Genomic DNA, 26,125 nt, shown 5'->3' with positions numbered 1-26,125 from the left:
ATCCACAGTACCTTATTGGCATAATGCCCCAACCTTTTAAAAAAGCATTCTTAATTTGCCTTTTATTAATTCTTAATTTTAAAAAATTTTTATAGGTTTAGGAAGTTACAAGGGCAGCTGTGTTACATACATATATAGTGTAGTGGGGAAAGTGTTGGCTTTTAATGTACCCATTACCTAAATAACGTACATTGTACTCAATAGGAAGTTTTTTTGTCGTTGTTGTTTTCTTTGAAATGGAGTCTCGCTCTATTGCCCCCTGGCTGGAGGGCAAGGACATAATCTTGGCTCACTGCAACCTCCACCTCCCACATTCAAGCTATTTGCTCTGTTGCCCAGGCTGGAGTGCAATGGCACTATCTCAGCTCACTGCAACCTCCGCTTCTCAGGTTCAAGCAATTCTCCTACCTCAGCCTCCCAAGTAGCTGGGACTACAGGCGCCCGCCACCACGCCCAGCCAGTTTTTCTATTTTTAGTACAGACGGGGTTTCACCATGTCAGCCAGGCTGGTCTCAAACTCCTGACCTCAGGTGATCTGCGCACCTTGGCCTCATGAAGTGCTGGGATTACAGGCGTGAGCCACTATGCCTGGCTTGTTTCTTAATTCTGTTTATGTGATGAATCATGTATTGAGTTGCATATGTTGAGCCATCCTTACACCCCTGGAATAAAATCCACTCGACTGTGCTGTTACTATCTTTTTTACATACTGTTTGATTTGGTTTGCTAGTATTTTGCTGAAGGTTTTGATGTCTATGTTCATCAGAGATATTGGCTTGTAGTTATTTTGTGTGTTTTACCCTTGCCTGGCTTCAGTACCAGGATGACACTGGCTTTGCAAAATGAGTTAGGGAGGATTCCTTCCTATAATTTTTGGAATAGTTTCAATAGTGCTAGTACAAGTTCTTCCTTGCCTGTCTAGTAGAATTCAGCTGTGAATCTGTCTGGTCCTGGGCTTTTTGTTGTTGCAAAATTTCTTCTATTACTGATTCAATTTCAATACTCATTAGTAGTCTGTTGAGGATTCCTAGTTCTCCCTGGTTCAATCTTGGAAGGTTATGTGTTTCCAGGAATTTATCCACTTCCTCTAGGTTTTCTAATATGTGCATATAGTCTGCTGATTTTTTATATGTCTGTGTTATCAGTTTTAATGTCACCTTATTATTTCTGATTGTATTTATTTGAACCTTCTTTTTTTCTTGGTTAATCTAGCTAGTGGTGTCAGTTTTACCTCTGCAAAGAAGCAACTTTTTCTTTTATTGATCTTTTGCATTCTTTTGTTCTCAGTCTCATTTTCGCCTGCTCTGATATTTGTTATTGCTTGTCTTCTGCTAGCTTTGAGTTGGGTTTGTTTTGTTTTTTTCTAGTTCCTTGAAATGTGACGTTAGGCTATTCATTTGAGATTTTCCTATCTTTTTGGTATAGGCATTTAATGCTATAAAATCCTCTCTTAGCACTGCTTTTGCTATATCTCAGATGTTTTCGTGTGTTGTGTCTCTATTTTCATTTATTTCAAAAAATTTTAAGTTTCCACCCTAGTTTCATCATTGACCCAACAATCATTCAGGAGGAAGCTGTTTAAATTCCATGTAACTGTATAGTTTTGAGAGTTCCTCTTGGTATTGATATCTACTTTTATTCCACTGTGGTCAGAGAAGATATTAGATATGATTTTGTTTTTTTTTAATTTATTGATACTTGCTTTGTGGTCCAGCATATGACTTATTTTTGAGAATGTTCCATGCACAGAAGAGAAGAGTATATATTCTGTGATTGTTGGGTAGAATGTTCTTCAGATGTCTGTTAGGTTCGTTTGGTCTAGAGTCCAATTTAAGTCCAGAGTTTCTTTGTTGATTTCTGTCCCAGTGATCTGTCTAGTGCTGTCAATGGAGTGCTGAAGTCCCCTGCTATTGTTGTATTGCTGTCTATCTCTTTTCTTAGGTCTAGTAGTATTTGTATTATGGATCTGGGTGTTGCAATGTTGGGTGCATACATATTTAGGATTGTTTTATCTTGTTGAATTTATCCTTTATCATTATAAATGACCTCCTTTGTCCTTTTTAATTTTTGTTGGTATAAAGTCTGTTTTGGCCATCACGGTGCCTCATGTCTGTAATCCCAGCACTTTGGGAGGCCGAGGCGGGCAGATCACTTGAGGTCAGGAGTTCATGACCAGCCTGGCCAACATGGTGAAACCCCATCTCTACTAACAATACAAAAAAAAAAAAATTAGCCGGGCATGGTGGCACATGCCTGTAATCCCAGCTACTTGGGAGGCTGAGGCACGAGAATCACTTGAACTCAGGAGCCGGAGGTTGCAGTGAGCTGAGACTGCACTACTGCACTCCAGCCTGGGCAACAGAGCAAGACTCTGTCTCAAAATAAAGTAAAATAAAATAAAATAATATAAAAATATATTTGACTAACAATTTATATGTAAAAGGAAATTACAAATATATTAGACAAAATCATTCTAACAGGGTATTATGGGTTGAACTGTGTCCCCTAAAAAGATATGCTGAAGACCTAACCCCTGGTACCGGTAAATGTGACCTTACTGGGAAATAGGGTCTTGACAGATGTAATCAAGTTAAGATGAGGTCACCAGGTAACCCCAATCTAACCTGACTGGTGTCCAAATAAAAGAAAAGACATACACAGAGATACACAGGGAGAATGCAATGTGAAGATGGAGGCAGACATTGGAATGATGTATGTAAAAGCCAAGGAATGCCAAGGACTGCCAGCTGTTAACAGAGGTTAAGAAAAAGGCATAGGACAGATCCTCACTCAGAGACCTCAGAAGGAACCCAAACTGTCAGCACCCTTGATTTTAGATTTCCAGGCTCTAAACTGTAAGAGAATAAATTTATCTTGTTTTAAGTCACCAAGTTTTTGGTACTTGGTACTTTGTTATTGTATCCTTTAAAAACTATTATGTAGGAGAACCTTTGATAATGTGTATCCTAATTTGTTCTCATTACCTGTTTAAAATATATATATATTATAAAGGTTAACAAAACGGTCTTACTTTGCTTTCTGTCATTCAACCAGTATGAATTCCCTCATGGCGAATGAGGTCAGAGCGACTACCAAAAGCCTTTCCACATTCCTTACAGTCATAGGGCTTTTCACCAGTGTGAATTCTCTGATGTCGAGTAAGGTTTGAGCCTTTATTAAAGGCCTTTCCACATTCATTACATTCATATGGTTTTTCATCTGTATGGATTCTCTGATGTTGAATAAGTTCTGAGCTCTGAATAAAGGCCTTTCTACATTCTTCACATTCATAGAGCTTCTGCCCAGCATGAATTCTGTGATGGTTAGTAAGTGTTGAGGCACTATTAAAGGCCTTCCCACACTGCTTACATTCATAAGGTTTCTCACCAGTATGCATTCTCTGATGCTGAATAAGCCTTGAGTGTTGAGTAAAGGCTTTCCCACATTCTTTACATTCATAAGGTTTCTCACCAGTATGAATTCTCAGATGTAGAAAAAGTTGTGAACTTTTAGTAAAGGCTTTTCCACATACTTTGCATTCATAGGGTTTCTCACCAGTGTGAATTCTCTGATGATCATTAAGGTTTGAGCAATACTTAAAGGCTTTTCCGCATTCCTTACATTCATAGGGTTTCTCACCAGTGTGAATCCTCTGATGCTGAGAAAAATATGAACTACAACTAAAAGCCTTGCCACATTCCTTACATTCATAGGGTTTTTTACCAGTGTGAATCCTCTGATGTCGAGTAACGAGTAAGCCACGACTAAAGGACTTCCCACACTCCTTAGATTCATAGGGTTTTTCATCAAAATGAATTCTCTGATGTTGAATAAATTGTGATTTCTGATTAAAAGTCTTTCCACATATCTTACATTCCCATGGTTTCTCTTCACTCATAGTTTTTTGAGGTTGAGTAAGAAATGTGGGCTGAATAAAAGTAGTTATGTCTTCATGGGTAAGTATTACTTGACTGAAATGTCTCTTCTTTAGAGATAATATCTTGGTCTCACACATTGATTCCAGATCTGAAAGAAAATACAAAGGCAAATACATTTTCCTATTCTGAGCGAGTTAAAACTTCTAAAAATGAAATGGGAGGATTAAACTGAAAAGAATATCTGAGAAATTATACATTTAGTTTTCAAAGGTGGCTAGGCAATCTGTAAAATTGACAAGAAAAGCATAGACGTTAGGAGAGGTAATAAAAGAAGCTGAGGATATGGATTTGGAAAGTAGATGACCTCTATGATCCTCAAATTTTGGTCTGAACCACAGTCACCTTAAGCCTTGGTGAATACACAGTGTTCAGCACCATCTTCCATATTATAGAGAGATCCAAATTTTTTATTTTTATTTTTATTTGCCCCCACCCCAGATCTCCTACAGACGCTGCCTGAGACCCAGCTCTGTGTCTCCTCATCATACAGCTCGTGGCGCTCCGACTGCAAGGCCATTAGCATGGCCTGGCAGGGGTTCAGCTGGAGGGCCATGGAGGAGGACAGGCCAGCAGGATGCCGCCTCTGCTCCAGGGCATGCACCGTGAGTAAGAGATTCTAATTATATATACATGTATAAACATATAGTCACATACACAGAGCATGATACTGTATGTTTTGCAATTTGTAGATAATTGTCAGACCTCATCAAAGGACTATTAAGAATAATAAATGTGTTGAAAGGCTTAAATGGCAGGGGTGGGTGGAGTTCAGTGACTGTGCAAGGGTATACTGGCAAATCACTAGCCTCCAACAAATGTAATATGCTGAACACAACTGGTGGGAAGAGTAGACAGGTAAATCTCTTCTGTGCATAAAGCATGATATGGGTTAGGGACTCACTGAAAATAATTTGCTCTGGAATTCTGTGATGTTGACCTTGGGAGAAAGAAATGAATCATTCAAGTCATAGCAGTGACTGAGAAGGAAGACAGCTCAAGTTTGAGACACAAGAGAGTTAAGACAGGATGAAATGTACTCTATGAGAAGAAAGGAAGTCCATGTCAACATATAAACTGTGAGCCCCAGTTCTATGCTTTAAGGCAATTACTTAACCTCTGAGCCCTCTGTTCCTTGTTTATTGAAATGGGAATGACACTTAACTCATGATTGCTAAAAAGATGAAGAATAATGTATGTAAATAATCTGATGTAAAGTAAGCACTCAGTATTGGTAGCTATTATTATGAAAGAATGCCATAGCAAAAACAGATACTGAGCAAATGAAGTGGCTTGAAGACATCAAAATAAAGCCAGCTAGACTATCTCAAGTCCTCCCTCCACATGATCATTGGCCAAACTTAGTCTGGGTGAGTCCCTAAAAATCTCTTAAAGTTGTCCTTATTTAATTATTGAATCCCCTCTTTCCTAGACCACTACAGGAATCTCCTAATGGTCTCCCCAGTATGTTCCAGCACCCTCTAATCCATTCAGCAACTGGTGTGGTATTTTGTCTCGCTTTGCCCTACTGAAAATCTAAACTCCTTGGTAATTACCAAGAAGACTCCAATAATGAGGCTCTTACCTACCTCTTCAACCTTGTGTTATACTCCACTTCCACTTGCTCAAGAAGCCTCAGTCCGTCAAGCACATCAAGTTCTCCCTGCCTCTCAGGGCCTTTCCACACACATCTCCCCTTTACCTGGCATACCCCTCATCCTATCACCATTGTTGACCCTGCTAATTGCTGCTCATCATTTGAGCCTCTGCTCAAACAGCATATCTCTAGAAGGCCATAACTGATCTTCAGTCTAAATTATGGTCTTCCTGTTATTAGGCCTCAGATCTTCCTGCTATTTCTTATTAATAGCACTTATTATTTGTAATATTATATAATCTGCATAGATCCAACAAAATCAAGAAATGTTTTATGTTTTCACTAATATATACTCAGCTCCTGGCAAACTACCTAAAGAATTACTGAGGCAGCCGGGTGCGGTGGCTCAAGCCTGTTATCCCAGCACTTTGGGAGGCCGAGACGGGCGGATCATGAGGTCAGGAGATCGAGACCATCTTGGCTAACACAGTGAAACCCTGTCTCTACTGAAAAATACAAAAAACTAGCCGGGTGAGGTGGCGGGCGCCTGTAGTCCCAGCTACTCGGGAGGCTGAGGCAGGAGAATGGCGCAAACCCGGGAGGCGGAGCTTGCAGTGAGCTGAGATCTGGCCACTGCACTCCAGCCTGGGCGACAGCGCGAGACTCCGTCTCAAAAAAAAAAAAAAAAAGAATTACTGAGGCAATAAATGAGTCTAGATTTATTGTTCTCAAGAATACATTTTTAGAGTGGAGTTACAAGATGGATGACTAGAGGCACCCAGCATTTACCTCCTCCACAAAGAAGGACCAAAACAGCGAGTAGATAATCACACACCAAACTAAGCATCTATGACAGAGCACTGGAATTCAGCAGGGAAGTAACAGGGAACCTCTGAGGCACAAAGAGAGAAGCAAAGCAGTTGGCCTGGCCAGGATCAGCTTGGAGCCCAGGGGAAAGGTAAGGGAGACCACATTCCCACTGTGGACTCCTGCAATCCTAGCCACAAAACAGCCCCTCAGCCCTCATGGCCCTAAGACTAGTAAAGGGAGCTGCCCAGTGTCTACACAATACTGTTCTAGATAGAGAGTTCATGCTGGGTCCCTCCCCAAACCCAGGCAACTGCAGCATGGTGTCATTTTGGGAGCCCAGCTCCCACCAGACTACATCCTGCCCAGGGACTCAACAGTTCTTCCATCTCTACATCCATGGAGCTCCGCTGGCTTCTCCCCATGTCCATGTAGAGGGTTACAGCACTGCAATGATGGCTAGAACCATTGGTGTGGCTAGGTCCCCAGTACTCCAGTCCAGCACTCAGAGTCCTACACCCTGGGGAATGAGCAGTACAACAGAGTTGGAAGCTGCCTTTGGGACAGCGGGAGCTGAAGTGTGTGCTCCCCAGAGCCTGAGAGTCACCTGCCTGGGGCCACTACCACTGACAGGAACACCACTACTTCCAAGCAGCTGGGTCCCTATGCATCTGCAAGTGCCTTCAGGGGCCTTAAGACTAGTGCTGGGCAGCATCAAAGGGCCTAACATCAAGCCTACCTGGCCCACCAAAGCTGCTGCCTCCGCACATCATCTGAGGGTTTGGGAATCGACTGACCTTGCTGGCCATTGCTGGTGCCCACATGCACCAACCATCCCCGCAAATGAGGAAAGGCAGAGCCAATGTGCCACCAAGGTCCGAGCATGGTGTCTGGGGGCATGGGAATTGACTTACCCTACCCACCATAGCCTGAATCCACATGCACCACTCGGAGGGTGAGAAGACAGGGTTTCCATGCCTGGTACTGCCCCTGCCACTGCCTATATGCAATGTCCAGGGGTGTGGGGATGAATTCACTCCTCACACTCCCACCAATGCCTGAACATGTCTTCTGGGGGCCTAATTATGGGCTTTCTTAGCCTGCCAGTGCCCACCATCTATCGTTTGGGAGCCCAGGGATTGACTCAGCCCACCCACCATCACTAGCATCCATACACCCCTGCCAGTGACCCGAGGACAGGCCAGCCTAGCCTGCTGCCAACACCACTGCAAGCATCAAAATGTACACACCACCTAGAGGAACAGAGACTGGCCCATTCAGCTTGCCATTGCCACTGCTGGTGCCTGCATATGTTGCTTCAAAGCCCAAAGAGTTGGCTAACTAATGTTATTGTCATAATCAATGCCATACATGCCAACAAGGAGCCCAAGGACCTGCCTTCCTTCCTGGCCCACTGCTGCTACTGCCAGCACCTGAGCAAGCAATCTGGAGGCCCAGGGATCAACCTTCATGGAGCAGCTACCAAGTGTCTGAATACACCACCTTGGGCCCCATGATCCAGCATGCCCAGGCTATCATCAACACCACTGGGGCCTACAGACCAGCATAGCTGGCATCCCTATCCCAGAAAAGCCTCATCACAGCTTCCACTAACAACCAAACCCTAAGTCACTGAGGAACTCACAGACACTGCTGCCACTGATTGCAGCCAAAGAAATCATGTGGAGATTATACCACTGCATCCACCTAGAACAAAGCCAAAACAACCTACCCAACCAACACTATAAATACATGTACAGGAAAAAGGTTTTCCTTATGAAAACAAATCCATAAAATTGGAAAAAATGACCAGAACAAGAAATACATAGATATCAATGTAAGGATAAAAGAAACATGAGAAAGCATGGAACCATGACATCTCCAAAGTAACACAATTAATTCTCCAGCAACAGATTCCAACAAACAATAAATCTATCAAGTACCTGAAAAAGAATTCAAAATAATGATATTAAAGAAGCTCAGTGGGACCCAATAGAACATGGATAAATACCAAAAGAATCAGAAAAACAATTCATGATCTGAATGAGAAATTCAGCAGATAGATATCACGAAAAAGAACCAAACAGAAGTCCTGAAGCTGACAAATTTCAATTAATGAAATAAACACAATTGAGAGAGCTTCAACAATAGACTAGATTAAGCAGAAGAAAGAATTTCTGAACTTGAAGACAGGTTTTTAAAAATAATCCAGGAAGACAAAAGTAAAAAATAATAAATAATTTTTAAAACTGAAGAAAGCTTAGGTGACATATGGGACATCATAAAGCAACCAAATATTCAAATTTTGGGTATTCTAGAAGGAGAAGAGATGGGCAAAGGCATAAAAACCTATTTAACAAAATAATAACTGAAAACTTTCCAAGTCTTGTAAGCAATACAGACATCCTGATACAGAAGGCTCAATGATGCCCAAATAGATTCAATCCAAAAAGGTCTTCTAAGGTCCATTACAGTCAAACTGTCAAAAGTCAAAGACAAAGAGAATTCTAAAAAAAGCAAGAGAAAAGCATCAAGTCACATATAAGGGAACCCTCAGGCATCAAGTCACATATAAGAGAACCCTCATCAGACTAGTAGCAGATACCTTGGCAGAAACCTTCCATGCCAGGAAAGAATGGGATGAGATATTCAAAGTGCTAAAAGAAAAAGCACTGTCAGCCAAGAATACTATACCTAGCAAAGCCATCCTTCAAAAATGAAGGAGAAAGTTTTTCCCAGAGAAGCAAAAACAGAGAACATTTGTCACAACTAGGGTGACCCTATCAAAAATGGCAAAGGGTGTCCTACATCTGGAAGTGAAAGACATATCTACCATCATTAAACAAATGAAAATAAGCTCACTGGTAGAGCAGATATACCAATGGAAAGAGAAAGGACTCAGATGTAACCATTACATAAAACCACCAAACCAAATGATAAGAGAAAAGAAAAAGGATATAAAACAACCATACAAAAAATTAACAGATTAGGAATAAATCCTCACCTATTAATAATAACTTTGAATGTAAACAGCCAAATCCCTCTCTTAAAAGATACAGTCTGGTTGAATGGATAAAATAAATATGACTCACCTATATACTGACTGTGAGAAACTCACTTTATCTATAAAATCACAGACAGAAAGTGAAGGGATGAAAAAAAAAATACTGCACACAAACAGAAACCAAAAGCAAGTGAGAGTAGCCGTACTTAAATAAAACAGATATTAAGTAAAAAACTGCAGAAGAGGCAAAGAAGGTCTTTATGGAATGATAAAGGGATCAATTCAGCCAGAAGATATAAAATTCTAAATTTATAGGCACCCAACACTGCAGCACCCAGATATATAAGCAAATATTATTAGATCGAAAAAGAGAGATAGGGCTGGGTGTGGTGGCTCATGCCTGTAATCCCAACTTTGGGAGGCTGAGGCAGGAGGATCACTTGAGGTCAGGAGTTCAAGACCAGCCTTTCAAACATGGTGAAACCCTGTCTCTACTAAAAATACAAAAATAAGCTGGGTGTGGCCAGGCGCGGTGGCTCATGCCTGTAATCCCAGCACTTTGGGAGGCCGAGGCAGGTGGATCAAGAGGTCAGGAGATCAAGACCATCCTAGCTAACATGGTAAAACCTCATCTCTACTAAAAATACAAAAAATTAGCGAGGCGTGGTGGTGGGTACCTGTAGTCCTAGCTACTTGGGAGGCTGAGGCAGGAAAATGGCGTGAACCTGGGAGATGGAGCCTGAAGTGAGCTGGGATTGCACCACTGCACTCCAGCCTAGGTGACAGAGCAAGACTCTGTCTCAAAAAAAAAAAAAAAAAAAAAATTATCTGGGCATGGTGGCATGCACCTGTAATCCAAGCTACTCAGTAGGCTGAGGCAGGAGAACTGCTTGAACCTGGGAGGCAGAGGTTGCAGTGAGCCAATATTGTGCCACTGCCCTCCAGCCTGGGTGACAGTGCGAGACTCTGTCTCAATAAAACAACAAAAAAAGATAGACTCCCATAAAATAATAGTACGGGACTTCCACATCCCACTCTCAGCATTAGACAGTTCGTCTAGATAGAAAATCAACAGCTTTGGATTTAAACTGGACATTAGACCAAATGGACCTACCAGACACTAACTGAACACTTTATCCAACAGCTGCAGAATACACATTTTTCCTATCAGCACATGGAACATCCTCCAGGAAGAGACCATATGTTAGGCCATAAGACAAGTTATAACTAATTTTTAAAAATCAAAATCATATCAAGTATCTTCTCAGACTACACTAGAATAAAACTAGAAATCAATAATAAAAACTTTGTAAACCACACAAATACATGGAAATTAAACAATGTGCTTGCTCATGCATGCCCACTGGGTCAATTAAGAAATTAAAGATCATCAAAGACTACTACAAGCAACTATATGCTAACAAATCAGATAACCTAGAGGAAACAGAAAAATTCTGGATACATGAAAACCTACCAAGATTGAACCAGGAAGAAACAGAGCAGAAGAACTTGAGCAGACTAATAACAAGTCACGAGATTGAAGCAGTAGTAAAATGTCTCCCAACAAAGAAAAGCCCAAGACTAAATGGCTTTACTGCTGAATCCTACCAAAATTACAAATAACTAACCTAAATTTTTCTCAAACTATTCCAAAAAATGGAAGAGGAGTGAATTCTTCCTAATTTATTCTACAAGGCCAGCATTACCCTAATACCAAAACCAGAGAGGGACACGACGACAACAAAAAAGAGTTGATATCCCTCATGAACATAGACCCAAAACCCCTCAATGAAATACTAGCAAACAAAATCCAATAATACAACAAAAAGATAATATACAACGATTAAGTGAGATTTTTCCTGAAAAGTGCAAGGATGGTTCAACATAAGCAAATCAATAACATGATGTATCAGATCAACAGGATGAGGGACAAAAACCGTATGATCAGCTCAATAGATGCAGAGAAAGCATCTGATAAAGTTTAACATCTCTTCATTATAAAAACCTCTCAACAATCAGGCATTAAAAAACATACCTTAACATAATAAAGACCATATATGACAAATCTACAGCTAACACCATACTGAATGGGGAAAAGCCGAAAGCCTTTCCTCTAAGAACTGGAACAAGACAAAGAAGCCCACATTCACCACTGCTATTCAATATAGTACTGGAAGTCCTATCCAGAGCAATTAGGCAAGAGAAAGAAATAAAACGCATCCAGACTGGATAATAGAAAGTAAAACTGTCCCTTTACGGATGACATGATCTTACATATATATAAAAACCTAAAGATGCTACCAAAAATTCTTGGAACTGATCAATGAAATCAGTAAAGTTGCAAGATACAAAATCAATATACAAAAACAAGTAGTAGGCTGGGGATGATGGCTCACGCCAATAATCCCAGCACTTCAGGAGGCCGAGGTGGGTGGATCACTTGAGGTCACGAGTTTGAGACCAGCCTGGCCAACATGGTGAAACTTGTCTTGACTAAAAATACAAAAATTGGCCAGGTGTGGTGGCAGGCACCTGTGGTCCCACCTACTCAGGAGGCTGAGGCAGAACTGCTTGAACCCAGGAGGCGGAGGCTGCAGAGAGCTGAGATCATGCCATTGCACTCCAGCCTGGGAGACAGAGCAAAACTCTGTCTCAAAAAAACAAAAACAAAAACAAAAACAAAAAAAGGATTTCTATACATCCACAATAATGAATTAGCTGAAAAACAAATCAAGAAAACAATCCCATTTATTAATATAATAGCTACAAAAAACAACCTAGAAACAAATTTAACCATGAAGTGAAAGACCTCTACAAGGAAAACTACAAAACACAGATGAAAGAAATTGAAGACAACACAAACAAATAAAAAGATATTTACATACTCATGCACTGGAAGAACTATTGTTAAAATGAACATATTTCCCAAAGCAATCTACAGATTCAATGCAATACCTACTGAAATACCAGTCAGTTTTTACATGAACAGCAAAAACAAAAAAAAAATCCTAAAATTTGTAGGGAATCATAAAAGATGCCAAATAGCCAATGCAATCTGTAGCAAAAGAACAAAAGTGGAAGAATCAAACTTCAAAATATACTACAAGGCTGTAATAACCAAAACAGCATAATAAAGGGTACTTTCATAAACAGGGTCCTGTCATAAAAACAGACTCAAAGACCAAAGGAACAGAAGAGAGAACCCACAAATAAATCCATGTATTTATAGTCAACTGATGGTTGACAAAGGTGCCAAGAACAGACATTGGGAAAAGGACACCCTGTTCAATAAATGGTGCTGGGAAAACTGGATATCCATAGAGTGAAGAATGAAACTAGACTGTATCTCTCACCATATACAAAAATAAACTCAAAATGAATTAAGTACTTAACTATAAGACCCCAAACTATAAAACTACTAGAGGAAAACATAGGGGAAACACTTCAGAAGAATATGCAAATATATTTTAGATAAGACCTTAAAGATATTTTCAATAAGGGGCAAACAACAAAAAAAAAGACAAATTGGACTATATTGAACTAAAATGCTTCTGCACAGCAAAGGAAACAATCAACAGAGTGAAGAGACCTGTAGAATGGCAGAAAATATTTGCAAACTCTTCACCTGAGAAGGGACTAATATCCACAATTCACAAGGAACCAAAAAAACTTAATAGCAGGGCCACAGTGGCTCATAACTGTAATCCCAGAACATTGGGAGGCCAAGTCAGGAGGATCACTTGAGGCCAGGAGTTTGAGACCAGCCTGGGGAACAGAGGGAGACCCCCATCTCTATAAACAATTTTAAAGTTAGCTAGGTATAGTGGCATGCACCTACAGTCTTAGCTACTTAGGAGGCTGAGGTGGTAGAATCCCTTGAGCCTGGGAGTTCAAGGATGCAGTGAGCTGTGGTCATGACACTGTACTCCAGTCTGGCTAACAGTGAAACCCTCTCACATACACAAAAAAAATGACACCACGCACATTCTATTAGTAAAATAAAAAAATACATATCTATATATATATATAAAACAATTGATAGGCCGGGCGCGGTGGCTCAAGCCTGTAATCCCAGCACTTTGGGAGGCCGAGATGGGCAGATCACAAGGTCAGGAGATCAAGACCATCCTGGCTAACACGGTGAAACCCCGTCTCTACTAAAAAATACAAAAATCTAGCCGGGCGAGGTGGCGGGCGCCTGTAGTCCCAGCTACTCGGGAGGCTGAGGCAGGAGAATGGCGTGAACCTGGGAGGCGGAGCTTGCAGTGAGCTGAGATCCGGCCACTGCACTCCAGCCTGGGCGACAGAGGGAGACTCTGCCTCAAAAAAAAAAAAAAAAAACAATTGATAAATATTCAGAGTGATGGGTATCTAAATACCTTGGTTTGATCCTTATACATTGTATGAATGCATCAATCTATCCCTTGTACTCCATAAATATGTATAATTTGTATCAATAAAAACTTAGAAAAAAAAGCTCATGAGAAATCTAATGTATAGCAGGAGGACTACAGTTAGTAATACTCTATTGTATACTAGAAATTTGTCAGGAAAGTAGGTTTTAAGTACTCTTACCCTAAACAAAAAAAGAAAGAAAAAAATTATAGTTATTTGATATGACCTGCTTAACTACAGTAATTATTTCAATATGTATGTATATCAGAACTTCATGTTGTACACCTAGAATTTATACAATAATTTTAAAGAAAGATTCATATACAAAAAAAAAATTGTTTAAACACATATAAAAAAGAGTAACAGTATTTGCTAGCAAAACAGGGTGACTGTAGTCAAAAATAATTTAATTGAACATTTAAAAATAACTAAAAGAGGCCAGGCATGATGGCTCATGTCTGTAATCCCAACATTTTGGGAGGCTGAGGTGGGTGGATCACTTGAGGTCAGGAGTTCAAGACCAGCCTGGCCAACATGGTAAAACTCCATCTCTACTAAACACACACACACACACACACACACACACACACACAGATTAGCTGGGTGTGGTGGTACATGCCTGTAGTCCCAGCTACTTGGGAGGCTGAGGCACGAGAATCACTTGTACCCGGGAGGCAGAAGTTGCAGTGAGCAGAGATCACACCACTGCACTTCAGCCTGGGTGACAGAGTGAGACTCCATCTTAAAAAACAAAACAAAACAAAAAAACCTAAAAACTAAGAGTACAATAAGATTGTAACACAAAGGATAAATGCTTGAGGTGATGGATATCGCATTTCCCCTGATATGAGCATTGCATGCCTGTATCAAAATATCTCATGTAACCCATAGATATACATACCTACTGTGTACCCAAAAAATTAAAAATAAAGATTAATAAATAAATAAAAACACAGACCAGGTGTGGTGGCTCGCTCCTGTAATCCCAGCACTTTGGAGGGCTGAGGCAGGTGGATCACTTGAAGTCAGGAGTTCAAGACCTGCCTGGCCAACATGGTGAAACATCGTCTCTACCAAAATACAAAAATTAGCTGGATGTGGTAGCATAAGCGTATAATCCCAGCTACTCAGGAGACTGAGGCAAGAGAATTGCTTGAACACAGGAGGTAGAGGTTGCAGTGAACTGACATTGTTGCCTAGCCTGGGCAACAGAGCAAGACTGTCTAAAAAAAAAAAAAAAAAGATAACAAGTGTTAGCAAATGATGTGGAGAAACTGGAACCATCATACACTGCTGGTGGGCATGTAAAATGGTGTAGCCATTTTGGAAAAGAGTCTAGCAGTTCCTCAAATAGCTAAACACAGAGTTATGATATGACCCAGCAATTGTACTCCTGGGTAGAAACCTGAAAGAACTGAAAGCTTATGTCCACACAAAAACTTACAGACATGTTCATACAACATTATTCAAAATAGCCTAAAAGAGGAAACCCAAATGTCCATCAACTGATCAATGGATAAATGTGGTATATCCATAAAATGGAATAGTATTTGGCAATAAAAAGAAATGAAATACTGATACATGCTACAACATGGATGAGCCTTGAAGAGCATTAAGTTATGAAACAGGGAATTTGCAAAAGACCACATATTGTACAATTCCATTTATATGAAACGTCCAGAATAGGCAAATCCATAGAGAAAATCAACTCATGGTTGCGTGGGGCTGGAGAGGGGTGGGAGTAACAGCTAGAGTGTACAGGGGTTTTTCTGAGGTGATAAAAATGTTCTAAAATTGATTATGGTGATGTTTATACAACTCTATTATATTAAAAGTCACTGAATTGTACATTTTATATGGGTGAACTGTATGGTATGTGAATTATACCTTAATAAAGCTGAAAATAAAACAAAAAAATTAAAGGAGTGCTACTCTGGTTCATAGACAGCAGGGGTTAGGCAACTTTTTTATAAAGAGTAAGATAGCAAATATTTTCAGCTTTGTGGGCTATTCAGGTGTGTGACTGTAGTGCAAAGATAGTCACAGAAAACTTCTAAAAGTTTGAATGTGCTAGCCTTAAAAAAAAAAAACAAGCCTTTCCAACTTGGACCTGGCAGAATGGTTCCCGCAAAGAAGGGTGGCGAGAAGAAAAAGGGCCGTTCTGCAATGAACAAGGTGGTGACCCGAAAGTACACCATCAATATGCACAAGCGCATCCATGGAGTGGGCTTCAAGAAGTGTGCCCTCGGGCACTCAAAGAGATTCAGAAATTTGCCATGAGGGAGACGGGAACTCCAGATGTGCGCATTGATACCAGGCTCAACAAAGCTGCCTGGACCAAAGGAATCAGGAATGTCCCATAACGAATCCGGAATGTCCCATAACGAATCCGGAATGTCCCATAACGAATCCGGAATGTCCCATAACGAATTCGTAATGTCCCATAACGAATCCGTGTGAGGTTGTCCAGAAAACGTAATGGGGATGACGATTCACCAAATAAGCTCTATACTTCGGTTACCTATGTACCTGTTACATCTTTCAAAAATCTACAGACAGTCAATGGGATGAGAACTAATCACTCACTGATCGTCAAATACATAAACTAATTATAAGATTGCAAACAAAACAAGTTCCCCCCTCCCCCGCAAAAATAACGCCACAACCTCACAAGAACTGCTAGCTCAAAAACAAATTTTTAAAAAGACTGGCTTAATAATTCTGGTTTAAAAATAACTATATATCTTCCTCCTGATTTTATCAGTGCAAAATGTAAATTTTAAGATTATAAAAACTAGGCTGGATGCTATGGCTCACGCCTGTAATCCCAGCACTTTGGGAGGCCAAGGCAGGCGGATTACTTGAGCTCAGGAGTTCGAGACCAGCCTGGGCAACATGGCAAAATCCCATCTCCACAAAAAATACAAAAATTAGCCGGTCATGGTGCCGTGTACCTGTAGTCCCAGCTACTAGGGACGCCGAGGTGGGAGGGTCACTTGAGCCTGGGAGAGGTGGGTGTGTGGGAGGTTGCAGTGAGCCAAGATGCACCACTACACTCCAGCCTGGGCAACAGAGCCAGACTGTGTCTCAAAATAAAATAAAATAAAATTATAAAAACTATACAATTATGTGTTAAACCAAATTGGTGCGGAGGCTCATGCCTATAATTCCAGCACTTTGGGAGGCCGAGGCAGGTGGATCACTTGAGGTCAGGAGTTAGAGACCAGCCTGGGCAACATGGTGAAACCTTGTCTCTACTAAAAATACAAAAATTAGCTGGGCATGGTGGTGCACGCCTGTAATCCCAGCTACTCAGGAAGCTGGGACAGGAAAATCGCTTGAACCTGGGAGGCGGAGGTTGCAGTGAGCCGAGATCACGCCATTGCACTCCAGCCTGGGCAACAGAGCAAATCTCTGTCTCAAAAAAAAAAGAAGAAGAAGAAGAAAAAAGTAACTGTGTTGCTCTGTAGTGTGTCAGTTTAAATATAATAGTCAAGATTTTTAGTTAACTTTAAGACAATGGACATTAAGAAAAATTAATAGATAATCCTCGAAAACCTGGATGATTTCTAACATAAGGTATTAAAACATTGATTCCCAAGAATAGTTTTAACATATATGCCACTATTATTTCATATGTATGCCTTGTTTTTTATGTTACAGGATGGCTATACTTTTGGGTAATGTAAATAAATACATGTGGTTCTTTTTGTTTTGTTTTTGGGTCAAGGCTAATTTTAGTTATGGTATGTGCAGGGCACAAATGTGCAAAAAGGCATTTCTGTCCTTTTTATAAAGGCTTATAAGGAATGTGGGTGGCTATGGGGGAGTGGTATCACATGAACTCGGGAGTGGTATCACATGAACTCAGGAGTCTGTTAAAATGTTTATGTATCACAGTTCTGAATTACCTACCTCCCACATTTTTCTGTGATTAAACATTAAAATTTGAGTAGCTGAGACTATCTGGGAATAATCATAACAGAAATGTAATAGATACGCTTTTGTTATCAAGGAAATTATAGGTCAGGCATGGTGGCTCACACCTGTAAAACCAGCGCTTTGGGAGGCCAAGGCGGGTAGAACACCTGAAGTCAGGAATTCGAGACCATCCTGGCCAACAGTGAAACCCTGTCTCTACTAAAAATAAAAAAATTAGCCGGGCATGGTGACAGGTGCCTGTAATCCCAGCTACTCGGGAGGCTGAGGCAGGAGAATCACTTGAACCTGGAAGGCAGAGGTTGCAGTGAGCTGAGATTGTACCACTGCACTCCAGCCTGGGTAACAAGAGTAAAACTCTGTCTAAAAAATAATAATAATAACAATAGTTTTGTCTTTAAAAAACTAGTTGTTCCAAAATGTAAAACTGATACATAAAAAAGACATCTCAGTTTTGATGGGTTTATTTTCAATTCAGTATTTGAACTTGGGAAGAGTATGTAAAAACATTCCTGATTGACTATTATTAAGCAAAGATGTCAAAATAGAAAGTACAAACTACAATACAAATAAACGTAAGGCATAACACAAATAGGGATGCACATTAAGTAGGTAACAGGAAAGTTATAACAACATTTGTGTAATCAGGATATAAACTATGAATATTGCTATAGTCAAGATACATATGGTGATTACCAGAGACCAGCCCTCAACTATCAGAACAAGACATCAGGAAATACTTTTACAGTTTTATGTATCACAAAATGACAAAACAAACATAGTATGCAAAAATTGAAGGTAGGTATCAGAAGAATGAAAGTAAGAGTTGAAAATGTATTGTCTTTGATGAGAGGGACCGGGGCACTCAGGGTAGGAATGTATACACGAAAAAGCAGGCTGCTCTTTTTCTTTTTTCTCTTTTTTTGAGATGGAGTCTCACCCTGTTTCCCATGCTGTAGTGCAGCTGCATGATCTCAGCTCACTGCAACTTTCACCTCCTGGGTTCAAGCGATTCTCTTGCCTTGGCCTCCCAAGTAGCTGGGACTACAGGCGCCTGCCACTATGCCCAGTTAATTTTTTCATTTTTAGTAGAGATGGGGTTTCGCCACGTTGGCCAGGTTGGTTTCAAACTTCTGACCTCAAGTGATCCGCCCACCTCAGCCTCCCAAGTGCTGGGTTTACAGGTGTGAGCCACTGCGCCTGGCCTGGGCTGCTGTTTTTCAATATAAGCTTTATAACACTGTGATTTCAAACTCTGTAAATATATTACTTTAATGAAAATTAAATTAATTATTTTAAAATGAAAAAGGAATACACAGAGACCACCTTTCAAGTAGAAAGGTACAAGGTTAAGGTAAGATTAAGAAGGGGGTGAATTAGCAAGTTGATAAGGAGGAAAAGTGTTAGGAGACAGAAATAAAATACTTAAAAGCAGCTAAGATCAACTGATAGCTAGGAAAAAGTGAAGATTCATAAACTCCTTCCTAGGTTCCTAGAGCTTCGTTAAATCTAGAATTCTTTCTCCAGGGAGGCATGGATCTTCTATTTCCAATGCTAACTCTATAGGTAACAACATCTACTTCTAGGGCTCCAACCATTAACTTCTACTTGGATGAATTTCCACTTCCATATTTTTTGACTGTTTTACAACTTTCTTCTGAGCTTCCTGTTTGATCTTCTCATTGATGAATCTTATTCTGTAGAAATTATTTACAGCAATGTTCTAGCTCCTGCATTAGATAACAAGTTTCTTAATAAGCCTACTTATTTTCTAAACTGTACAGCACCTAGCAGACTAGTGTACAAATTTAAAAGGTCAAACATTTTTATAAGACTTTCTATATAAAAATCTTAATTCTCCATAAACTGATATTAATATTCTCATGCAAAGTATAACTTGCCATTTTGATTAAGTTTCAAATGACTCTATATAAGCTAATGCTAATTTTTTTTTTTCTTTGAGACTAAGTTTTGCTCTTGTCCCCCAGGTTGGAGAGCAATGGTGCGATCTTGGCTCCCTGCAACCTCCGCTTCCCCGGTTCAAGCGATTCTCCTGCCTCAGCCTCCTGAGTAGCTGGGATTACAGGCGCTCGCCACCACGCCTGGCTAATTTTTGTATTGTTAGTAAAGATGGGGTTTCACCATGTTGCCCAGGCTGGTCTCAAACTCCTGACCTCAGGTGATCCACCCACCTCGGCCTCCCAAAGTGCTGGGATTACAGGCATGAGCCACCGTGCCGGGCCTAATTCTAGAATTTACAATGAAAATGCAAAGGACTAAGAAGCAATAGGAGAACTTGCTCTACTAGATAAGATTTATTACATGCTGCAGTATTAATACAGTGTGCTATTGGCACAAGGATAGACAAATAAGCCAAAGGAACAGAATTCAGAGACAGACTCACAGAAATAGGAATACATGATTTATGACCAAGGTAGTCCTATAGAGAATGGGAAAAGGACAGTCATCTCAATAAACACTAAGAAGTCAACTGGATATTCACATGGGAAAAAAGTGAAATTTGACCCCTACCTCACAACATATACAAATACCAACTTCAGAAAAGTAGATGTAAATGGAAAAAGTAAAACAATAAAGCTACTAGAATATAACATAGGAAATATCTTCATGACCTTAGGGTAGTCAATGATTCCTACGCAGGACACAAAAAAGCAACACTAAAGAAAAAGATAACTATAACCACATTAAAATTAATTAACTTCTGTTCATCAAAAGATACCATTAAAAGAGTAAAAGACAAGATATAAAGTGGTGGGAGATATTTACATCATGTATAACCAAACACAGGGCTGATACACAGAATATAAAAAGAATTCTTTGAAAGCAACAGGAAAAAGAGAGACAACCAACTAAGTTTAGCCAAGAAACTTAAACAGGCATGTCACAGAACACACACAGCAGAATAACTAAAATTAAAGGGCCTGGCAATAATAACTGGTAAGAATGTAAGAATGCAGAGCAATGGCAACCTTCATACTGCTACTAGAACTGCAAATTGGTATAACTACTTTGGAAAATTGGTATATTTACTAAAGTTGAACACACACATATCCTATTGCTCAGTAATTCCTCTCTTATGTATATATCTAAAAGAAATGTGTACATACATTTGCCAAAAGTTATACACAGGAACGTTCACAGCAGCATTATGCGTAATAGCTAAAAACTGCAAACAAACCAGCTGTCAACAGTAGAAAGGTCACTTATAGTAATTAATAATATATAAAGCATAATTTAAAATATATTCATAGAATGAAGCAGGAGGCAGGGGCTCACGCCTGTAATCCCAGCACTTTGTGAGGCCGAGGCAGGTGGATCACCTGAGGTCAGGAGTTTGACACCAGCCTGGCCAACATGTTGAAACCCTGTCTCTACTGAAAATTCAAAAAATTAGCTGGGTGTGGTGGCACAGGCCTGTAGTCCCAGCTACTCTGGGGGCTGAGGCAGGAGAATCGCTTGAACCCGGGAGGCAAAGGTTGCAGTGAGCCGAGATCACACTACTGTACTCCAGCCTGGGCAACAGAGGAAGACTCCATCTCAAAAATAAATAAATAAATAAATAAATATGTATATATTCATAGAATGAAATACAACATAGCCAATAAGAATGAACTAACACCAGATATATGCAGCACCATAGATATGTCACATAAACAACATGTTGAGCAAAAAAAGCCAAAGGCAAAAGACTAAATACTGTGCGACTGCATCTATATAAAGTTCAGAAATGGGCAAAACGAATCCCTGGTGCTAAATATCAGGATGGTATTTATTTTGGGAGAGGAAAAAGAGGCTGATGATTGGGAAGAGGCAGAGAAGGGGTTCTGAGGTGCTAGTAACGTTCCACTTATTGTCCTAGTAGTGGTTTCACCATTCTCAATTTCACCATGCTATGTAATCATAGTCATGTAGTTTTATGTGTGTATGTTATCCTTCAATTTCTTTTAAAGTAAGAAATAATCAAATGTTTGATAAATGGAAGAATGAGTTATTAAATCCAGAATGAACTGGTCAAAGACGTTAAATAGCTGAAAGTAGATCAAATGAAAACAACTATAGGGAAAGAAAAAGAGACACACACGCACTTACACACATCTATTTCTTAGGGTAGGAATGTCTACTGTTATACAATTCTAAACGTAGCGTATCATAGGAAGGAATGAAACCTAACATGTGGGTAGAATAATTATAGCATAATTATAGCCAGGGAAGTACTTGCTATATTGGACTAGGGAGAAAGTATGAGGAAAAAAAGTGGGATACCTTATATGGAAGAGGCTTCCGGCCTTTAAAGGGAGCTTCCTGATAACATCTCAGAAGTATATCTCTTCATAGCCCTGCTCCTGAGCCATCATCTCTTACTTACCTGAACACAGGCCTCTAGTCAGCTCTCTGTCAACCATCCAGGGCTCTTTTCCTTGTTCCAGTAAGGAGATCACAGCTGGCTTAGAACTGGAAAGTCCTGCTCACAAGAAAAGACATGGGACACGGTTATGCTGTGGGCTCCCCAGAAATCAGATCGAGTCCCTTAGTGATCAAAGAAAAGATGACACTACAAGAAGGACCAGAGAAAGATGGAGAAGATGAAGCTTCAGCTGCAGCCCATTGGAGCTGCCCACTTCCAACTCTTCCATTCTATTTCAACTCAAACCATTCCTTAGGGAACAGGGAGTAGAAATTCAGCTGGTTACATGAAGCAAATAATTCACAGTGGAGAAAGGAGACATTTACAAGGGCAGACTCTGAATTTTGGGGAATAGTTATCCTTACCCACTGAAACCAGGTTGCTGAAATTCTCCAACATTACTTCTTTGTATAAATTCATCTGACCAGAGTCCAGGCATTCCCATTCCTCTTGAGAGAAGTCTATGGACACATCCCTGAACATCAATGACCCCTGAAACAACAAACATGCTTTCACAATGGAAGGGGAAAAGAAAAAGATGGTGGTAGAGGTGGCAAGAAAGGACAGAGTAAGCAAAATTAAAGGGGGTGAATCCTATCATATCAGAAGATATATGTCCTGTGTACAAAGGGATGTACAAATAGGCTGGACTTTTCCAGTGACAGGAAACAGCATGCATTCAGTTCAATTAGTGAGTTTCTTCCCCCTCCCCACTTTCCCTTTATGCCCCAAGAGAGGGGAAAATGGGAGGGGCTTTCAAACACATCTCATAATACTTGGAGTAAAAATTCAGAATATCAGGGCAAAACAAAAATGAAAGTTTCTAAAAGCTTCTAGGAAGAAAACACAGATCACATAAGTTTTCAGGAATAAGAATGGCAATAGACTTCTCAATAGCATCATTTGAAACAAGAAAAAAACCAAGCAATTCCTTTAATACTATAAAGGAAAATAAATTCTGAAATAGAATTCTATCTCCAATCAGATTACTAAGCCACTATGAAGATTAAATCAAGATAATTTTAAATCTTCAGGGAATGATAAAAGTATTTCCAATGTGGTTTTTCTTAGGAAGCTACTGGGCTACATGTTCCATCAAAACTAGGGAGTAAATTAGGAAAAAGAAAAGGTACTATATTAAGACACTGGAAAACTAACATGAAAATGGTGATGAAAGTGCCAGTATAATTATAAAAGGCAAATCCTAGAACACCATCCAGCAGCAGACTGAGAGAACAGCATCTAGGAACAGAAGAAGTGAGGACTATAGGAAAGACATCTCCAAAGAAAACTAAGGAGCTAGTATGGTTGATCATGCAGAAAATATCGACAGGCAACTGACAGCAATGTTAGAGAATTTGAAAAAACATAGCGACACATACATAAAATAAGGCAAAAGAAGAAACAAGCCAATTTGCTCTGAGAAGAACACAAATTGTACTGGAAAGAATCAAGGTGGAGCTTGCAGTGAGCTGAGATCCGGCCACTGCACTCCAGCCTGGGCGACAGAGCGAGACTCAAAAAAAAAAAAAAAAAAAGGCCGGGCGCGGTGGCTTAAGCCTGTAATGCCAGCACTTTGGGAGGCCGAGACGGGCGGATCACGAGGTCAGGAGATCGAGACCATCCTGGCTAACACGGTGAAACCCCGTCTCTACTAAAAAATACAAAAAAAAAACTAGCCGGGCGAGGTGGCGGGCGCCTGTAGTCCCAGCTACTTGGGAGGCTGAGGCAGGAGAATGGCGTGAACCCAGGAGGCGGAGCTTGCAGTGAGCCGAGATCTGGCCACTGCACTCCAGCCTGGGCGACAGAGCGAGACTCAAAAAAAAAAAAAAAAAAAGAGTGAAACTTATGGCTTTAAGCATAAATATAGGCGAGTATCTACATGACCTTGGGACAGGGAAGGATTTATTAAATAAGATACAAAAAGCACTAACCATAAAGAAAAAATATTGATAAACTCAGCTTTTTTAAAAAAAGAACTTATCATAAAATCATCTTACAGGAAGTGATGAAATCTTCCAAGTATTAGGAAAACACAATAAAGGACGGAGATTCAGATTACATAAATAACTCATATGAATCAATAAGAGCTATTCCAAGACAAAAATGAGTAAAGATTTGAACTGACATGTCACAAAAGATGAAACGCTAAAAACCAATAAACATATGGAATATATTCAATTTTATTATTAATGATGGAGACCCAAATTCAAACCTGTGGGGGTAGGGGGGTGTTAAGTACAGATATATATTCAAATGAGGATTTAAAAGTCTGGCATGTCTGATTTTAAAAAAGTATATACCATAGTTTTTTCAAACGTAGAAAAATATATTTCCCAAGACCATTTGATGACGTGGGATCATATTTATGACACTTTTTTTGTAAAAATGTAGAACATCAAATGGCAAATGAAACAAAATTTGGTTCTTGACAAATAATGAAAATACATCAAAATATTAACACTAGTTATCTGAGTGGTCAAATTTTATTTTTTCCTGGTAATGCTGTATTTTTGAGATCTCTAAACTAAGCATCCTTTTATTTTTAAATCATAATAAATATTTAAGAAGAAAATTCAGCAAGCATAAGTGGAGCAACCATCCTTTTCTGTGATGGGAAAATTATAGGGACCTAGAATTAAATGACATTCCTTTATTAAGCAAGAATTTTCAGAAGAAAAAGAAGAAACCCCAACACACCTTGGATACTGCTTGTAGAAGTTCATCATGCATTCTTTCCTCCTCTTCTGGGTGACACCTGGAGAAAGGTAAAATTGAGAGAGGGAAGAGTAACTGTAAGACACCAGGTTTTTCTTGGTACCCAAATTAGTCAAGTAAGAGGTCTTCTCCGGCCCCATTACCCACCACACACGGGGAATGGAGATCAGAGGAGAATGGGGCATCCTGTCCAATTCCAGTGGCTCAGGGAAAAGGCTGTGTTCACTGCTGTCCAGGGTTCGAATCTGACCACCAGACCTCAGAGAGGTTTCCTAGAGACAGAGTTCTGGAGTCACAATCGCACAGTTGACGGGACCCCATACTCATACACAGAATGCCACATACCGTTAGGGGCAGTCATACTTAAATCAAGGCGACATGCACGTCTCACCTGCACACACGGAGCCACACACGGCAACACAGTTACAATCACATAGGAAACACACAATTACAGCGGCACAATCGTAGGCACCCCACACTGTCGCAGTCACAATCACACATCACCACGGGTACACACAGCCACAACCCCTCCAGTGACAGGTATCCCATATCCGCACATAAGCCGCCGTGTTATTATCTCCCAGACAATTCCACAGCCTCCCCTCTTTTTTGGAGGGGTGGGGACAGAGTCTTGCTCTGTCGCCAGGCTGGAGTGCAGTGGCGCGATCTCGGCTCACTGCAACCTCCGCCTCCTGGGTTCAAGTGACTCTCCTGCCTCAGCCTCCGAGTAGCTGGGACTACCGGGTAGCTGGGACTACCGGCGCGCGCCCAGCTAATTTTTTATTTTTAGTAGAGATGGGGTGTCACCATGTTGGCCAGGATGGTCTCGATCTCTTGACCTCGTGATCCGCCCGCCTCGGCCTCCCAAACACAACCTCCCCCTTTCAAATAGCTCCGCCCGCACGGACCCAAGGCGCCAGCTCCCCACCAGCCTTCGGTATCCTCAACTAAGCCCTTTCCAGTCATCCTGGATGGGAACTTGCAGACCTGAGCCAGTTCTCCCGGGGACCAAAATATCTCACCTCCCAGATCTAAGAGTCCCGCCAGGAGTGACGAAACGTTCGAATTCCTGCGAGAAAAGTGGCAGGCCACCAGGCCCTCTGGGAAATGTAGTCCAGAGCGGGACCCACGCCGATTCCTGTCAGCTCCTCGCCTGGGCCCACCCGAAACGGCTGCTCCCTCAACTCTCAACATCCAGCCAAGCCTCGGAGTTGCGGGTCGCTGTAGCGCTGGGCAATGGAGATGAGCCTCCCCGGGAACCGGGCCCACGCCTCACCCTCACACAGGAAACGCAGACGTGTTCT

At 40.7% G+C, this 26,125-nt stretch overlaps 1 protein-coding gene, 1 long non-coding RNA gene and 1 pseudogene across 3 annotated transcripts in view; 2 read left to right on the top strand and 1 right to left on the bottom strand.

Moving 5' to 3' along the window:
- The window catches only part of LOC105543034, a 45,657-nt gene extending 40,881 nt beyond the window's left edge, over window positions 1-4,776 (top strand). The window contains exon 3 of the long non-coding RNA XR_001006565.1: window positions 4,377-4,776. This is a non-coding gene — a long non-coding RNA (uncharacterized LOC105543034). The remainder of the gene's footprint in view (window positions 1-4,376) is intronic.
- Window positions 2,445-26,125, bottom strand: ZNF829 (zinc finger protein 829). Of its 2 annotated transcripts, none has more exons than XM_011984767.1 (6): window positions 25,844-26,125; window positions 24,969-25,093; window positions 24,804-24,861; window positions 22,469-22,595; window positions 22,065-22,160; window positions 2,445-4,026 (listed from the first exon to the last, which is right to left on the bottom strand). In XM_011984767.1, exons 2-6 carry the CDS (start codon window positions 25,004-25,006, stop codon window positions 3,047-3,049), a joined length of 1,299 nt encoding a protein of 432 aa, XP_011840157.1. In that variant the 5' UTR covers window positions 25,007-25,093; window positions 25,844-26,125; the 3' UTR covers window positions 2,445-3,046. The 2 variants fall into 2 exon arrangements, with proteins under 2 accessions (XP_011840157.1, XP_011840156.1); XM_011984766.1 differs by lacking the exon at window positions 25,844-26,125 and adding an exon at window positions 25,629-25,787.
- Window positions 15,839-16,347, top strand: LOC105543094 (annotated as a pseudogene).

The sequence above is a fragment of the Mandrillus leucophaeus genome, unplaced genomic scaffold, assembly GCF_000951045.1.
Source record: "Mandrillus leucophaeus isolate KB7577 unplaced genomic scaffold, Mleu.le_1.0 Scaffold274, whole genome shotgun sequence".
NCBI lineage: Eukaryota > Metazoa > Chordata > Mammalia > Primates > Cercopithecidae > Mandrillus > Mandrillus leucophaeus.
This window is presented reverse-complemented; position numbering and strand designations above follow the sequence as displayed.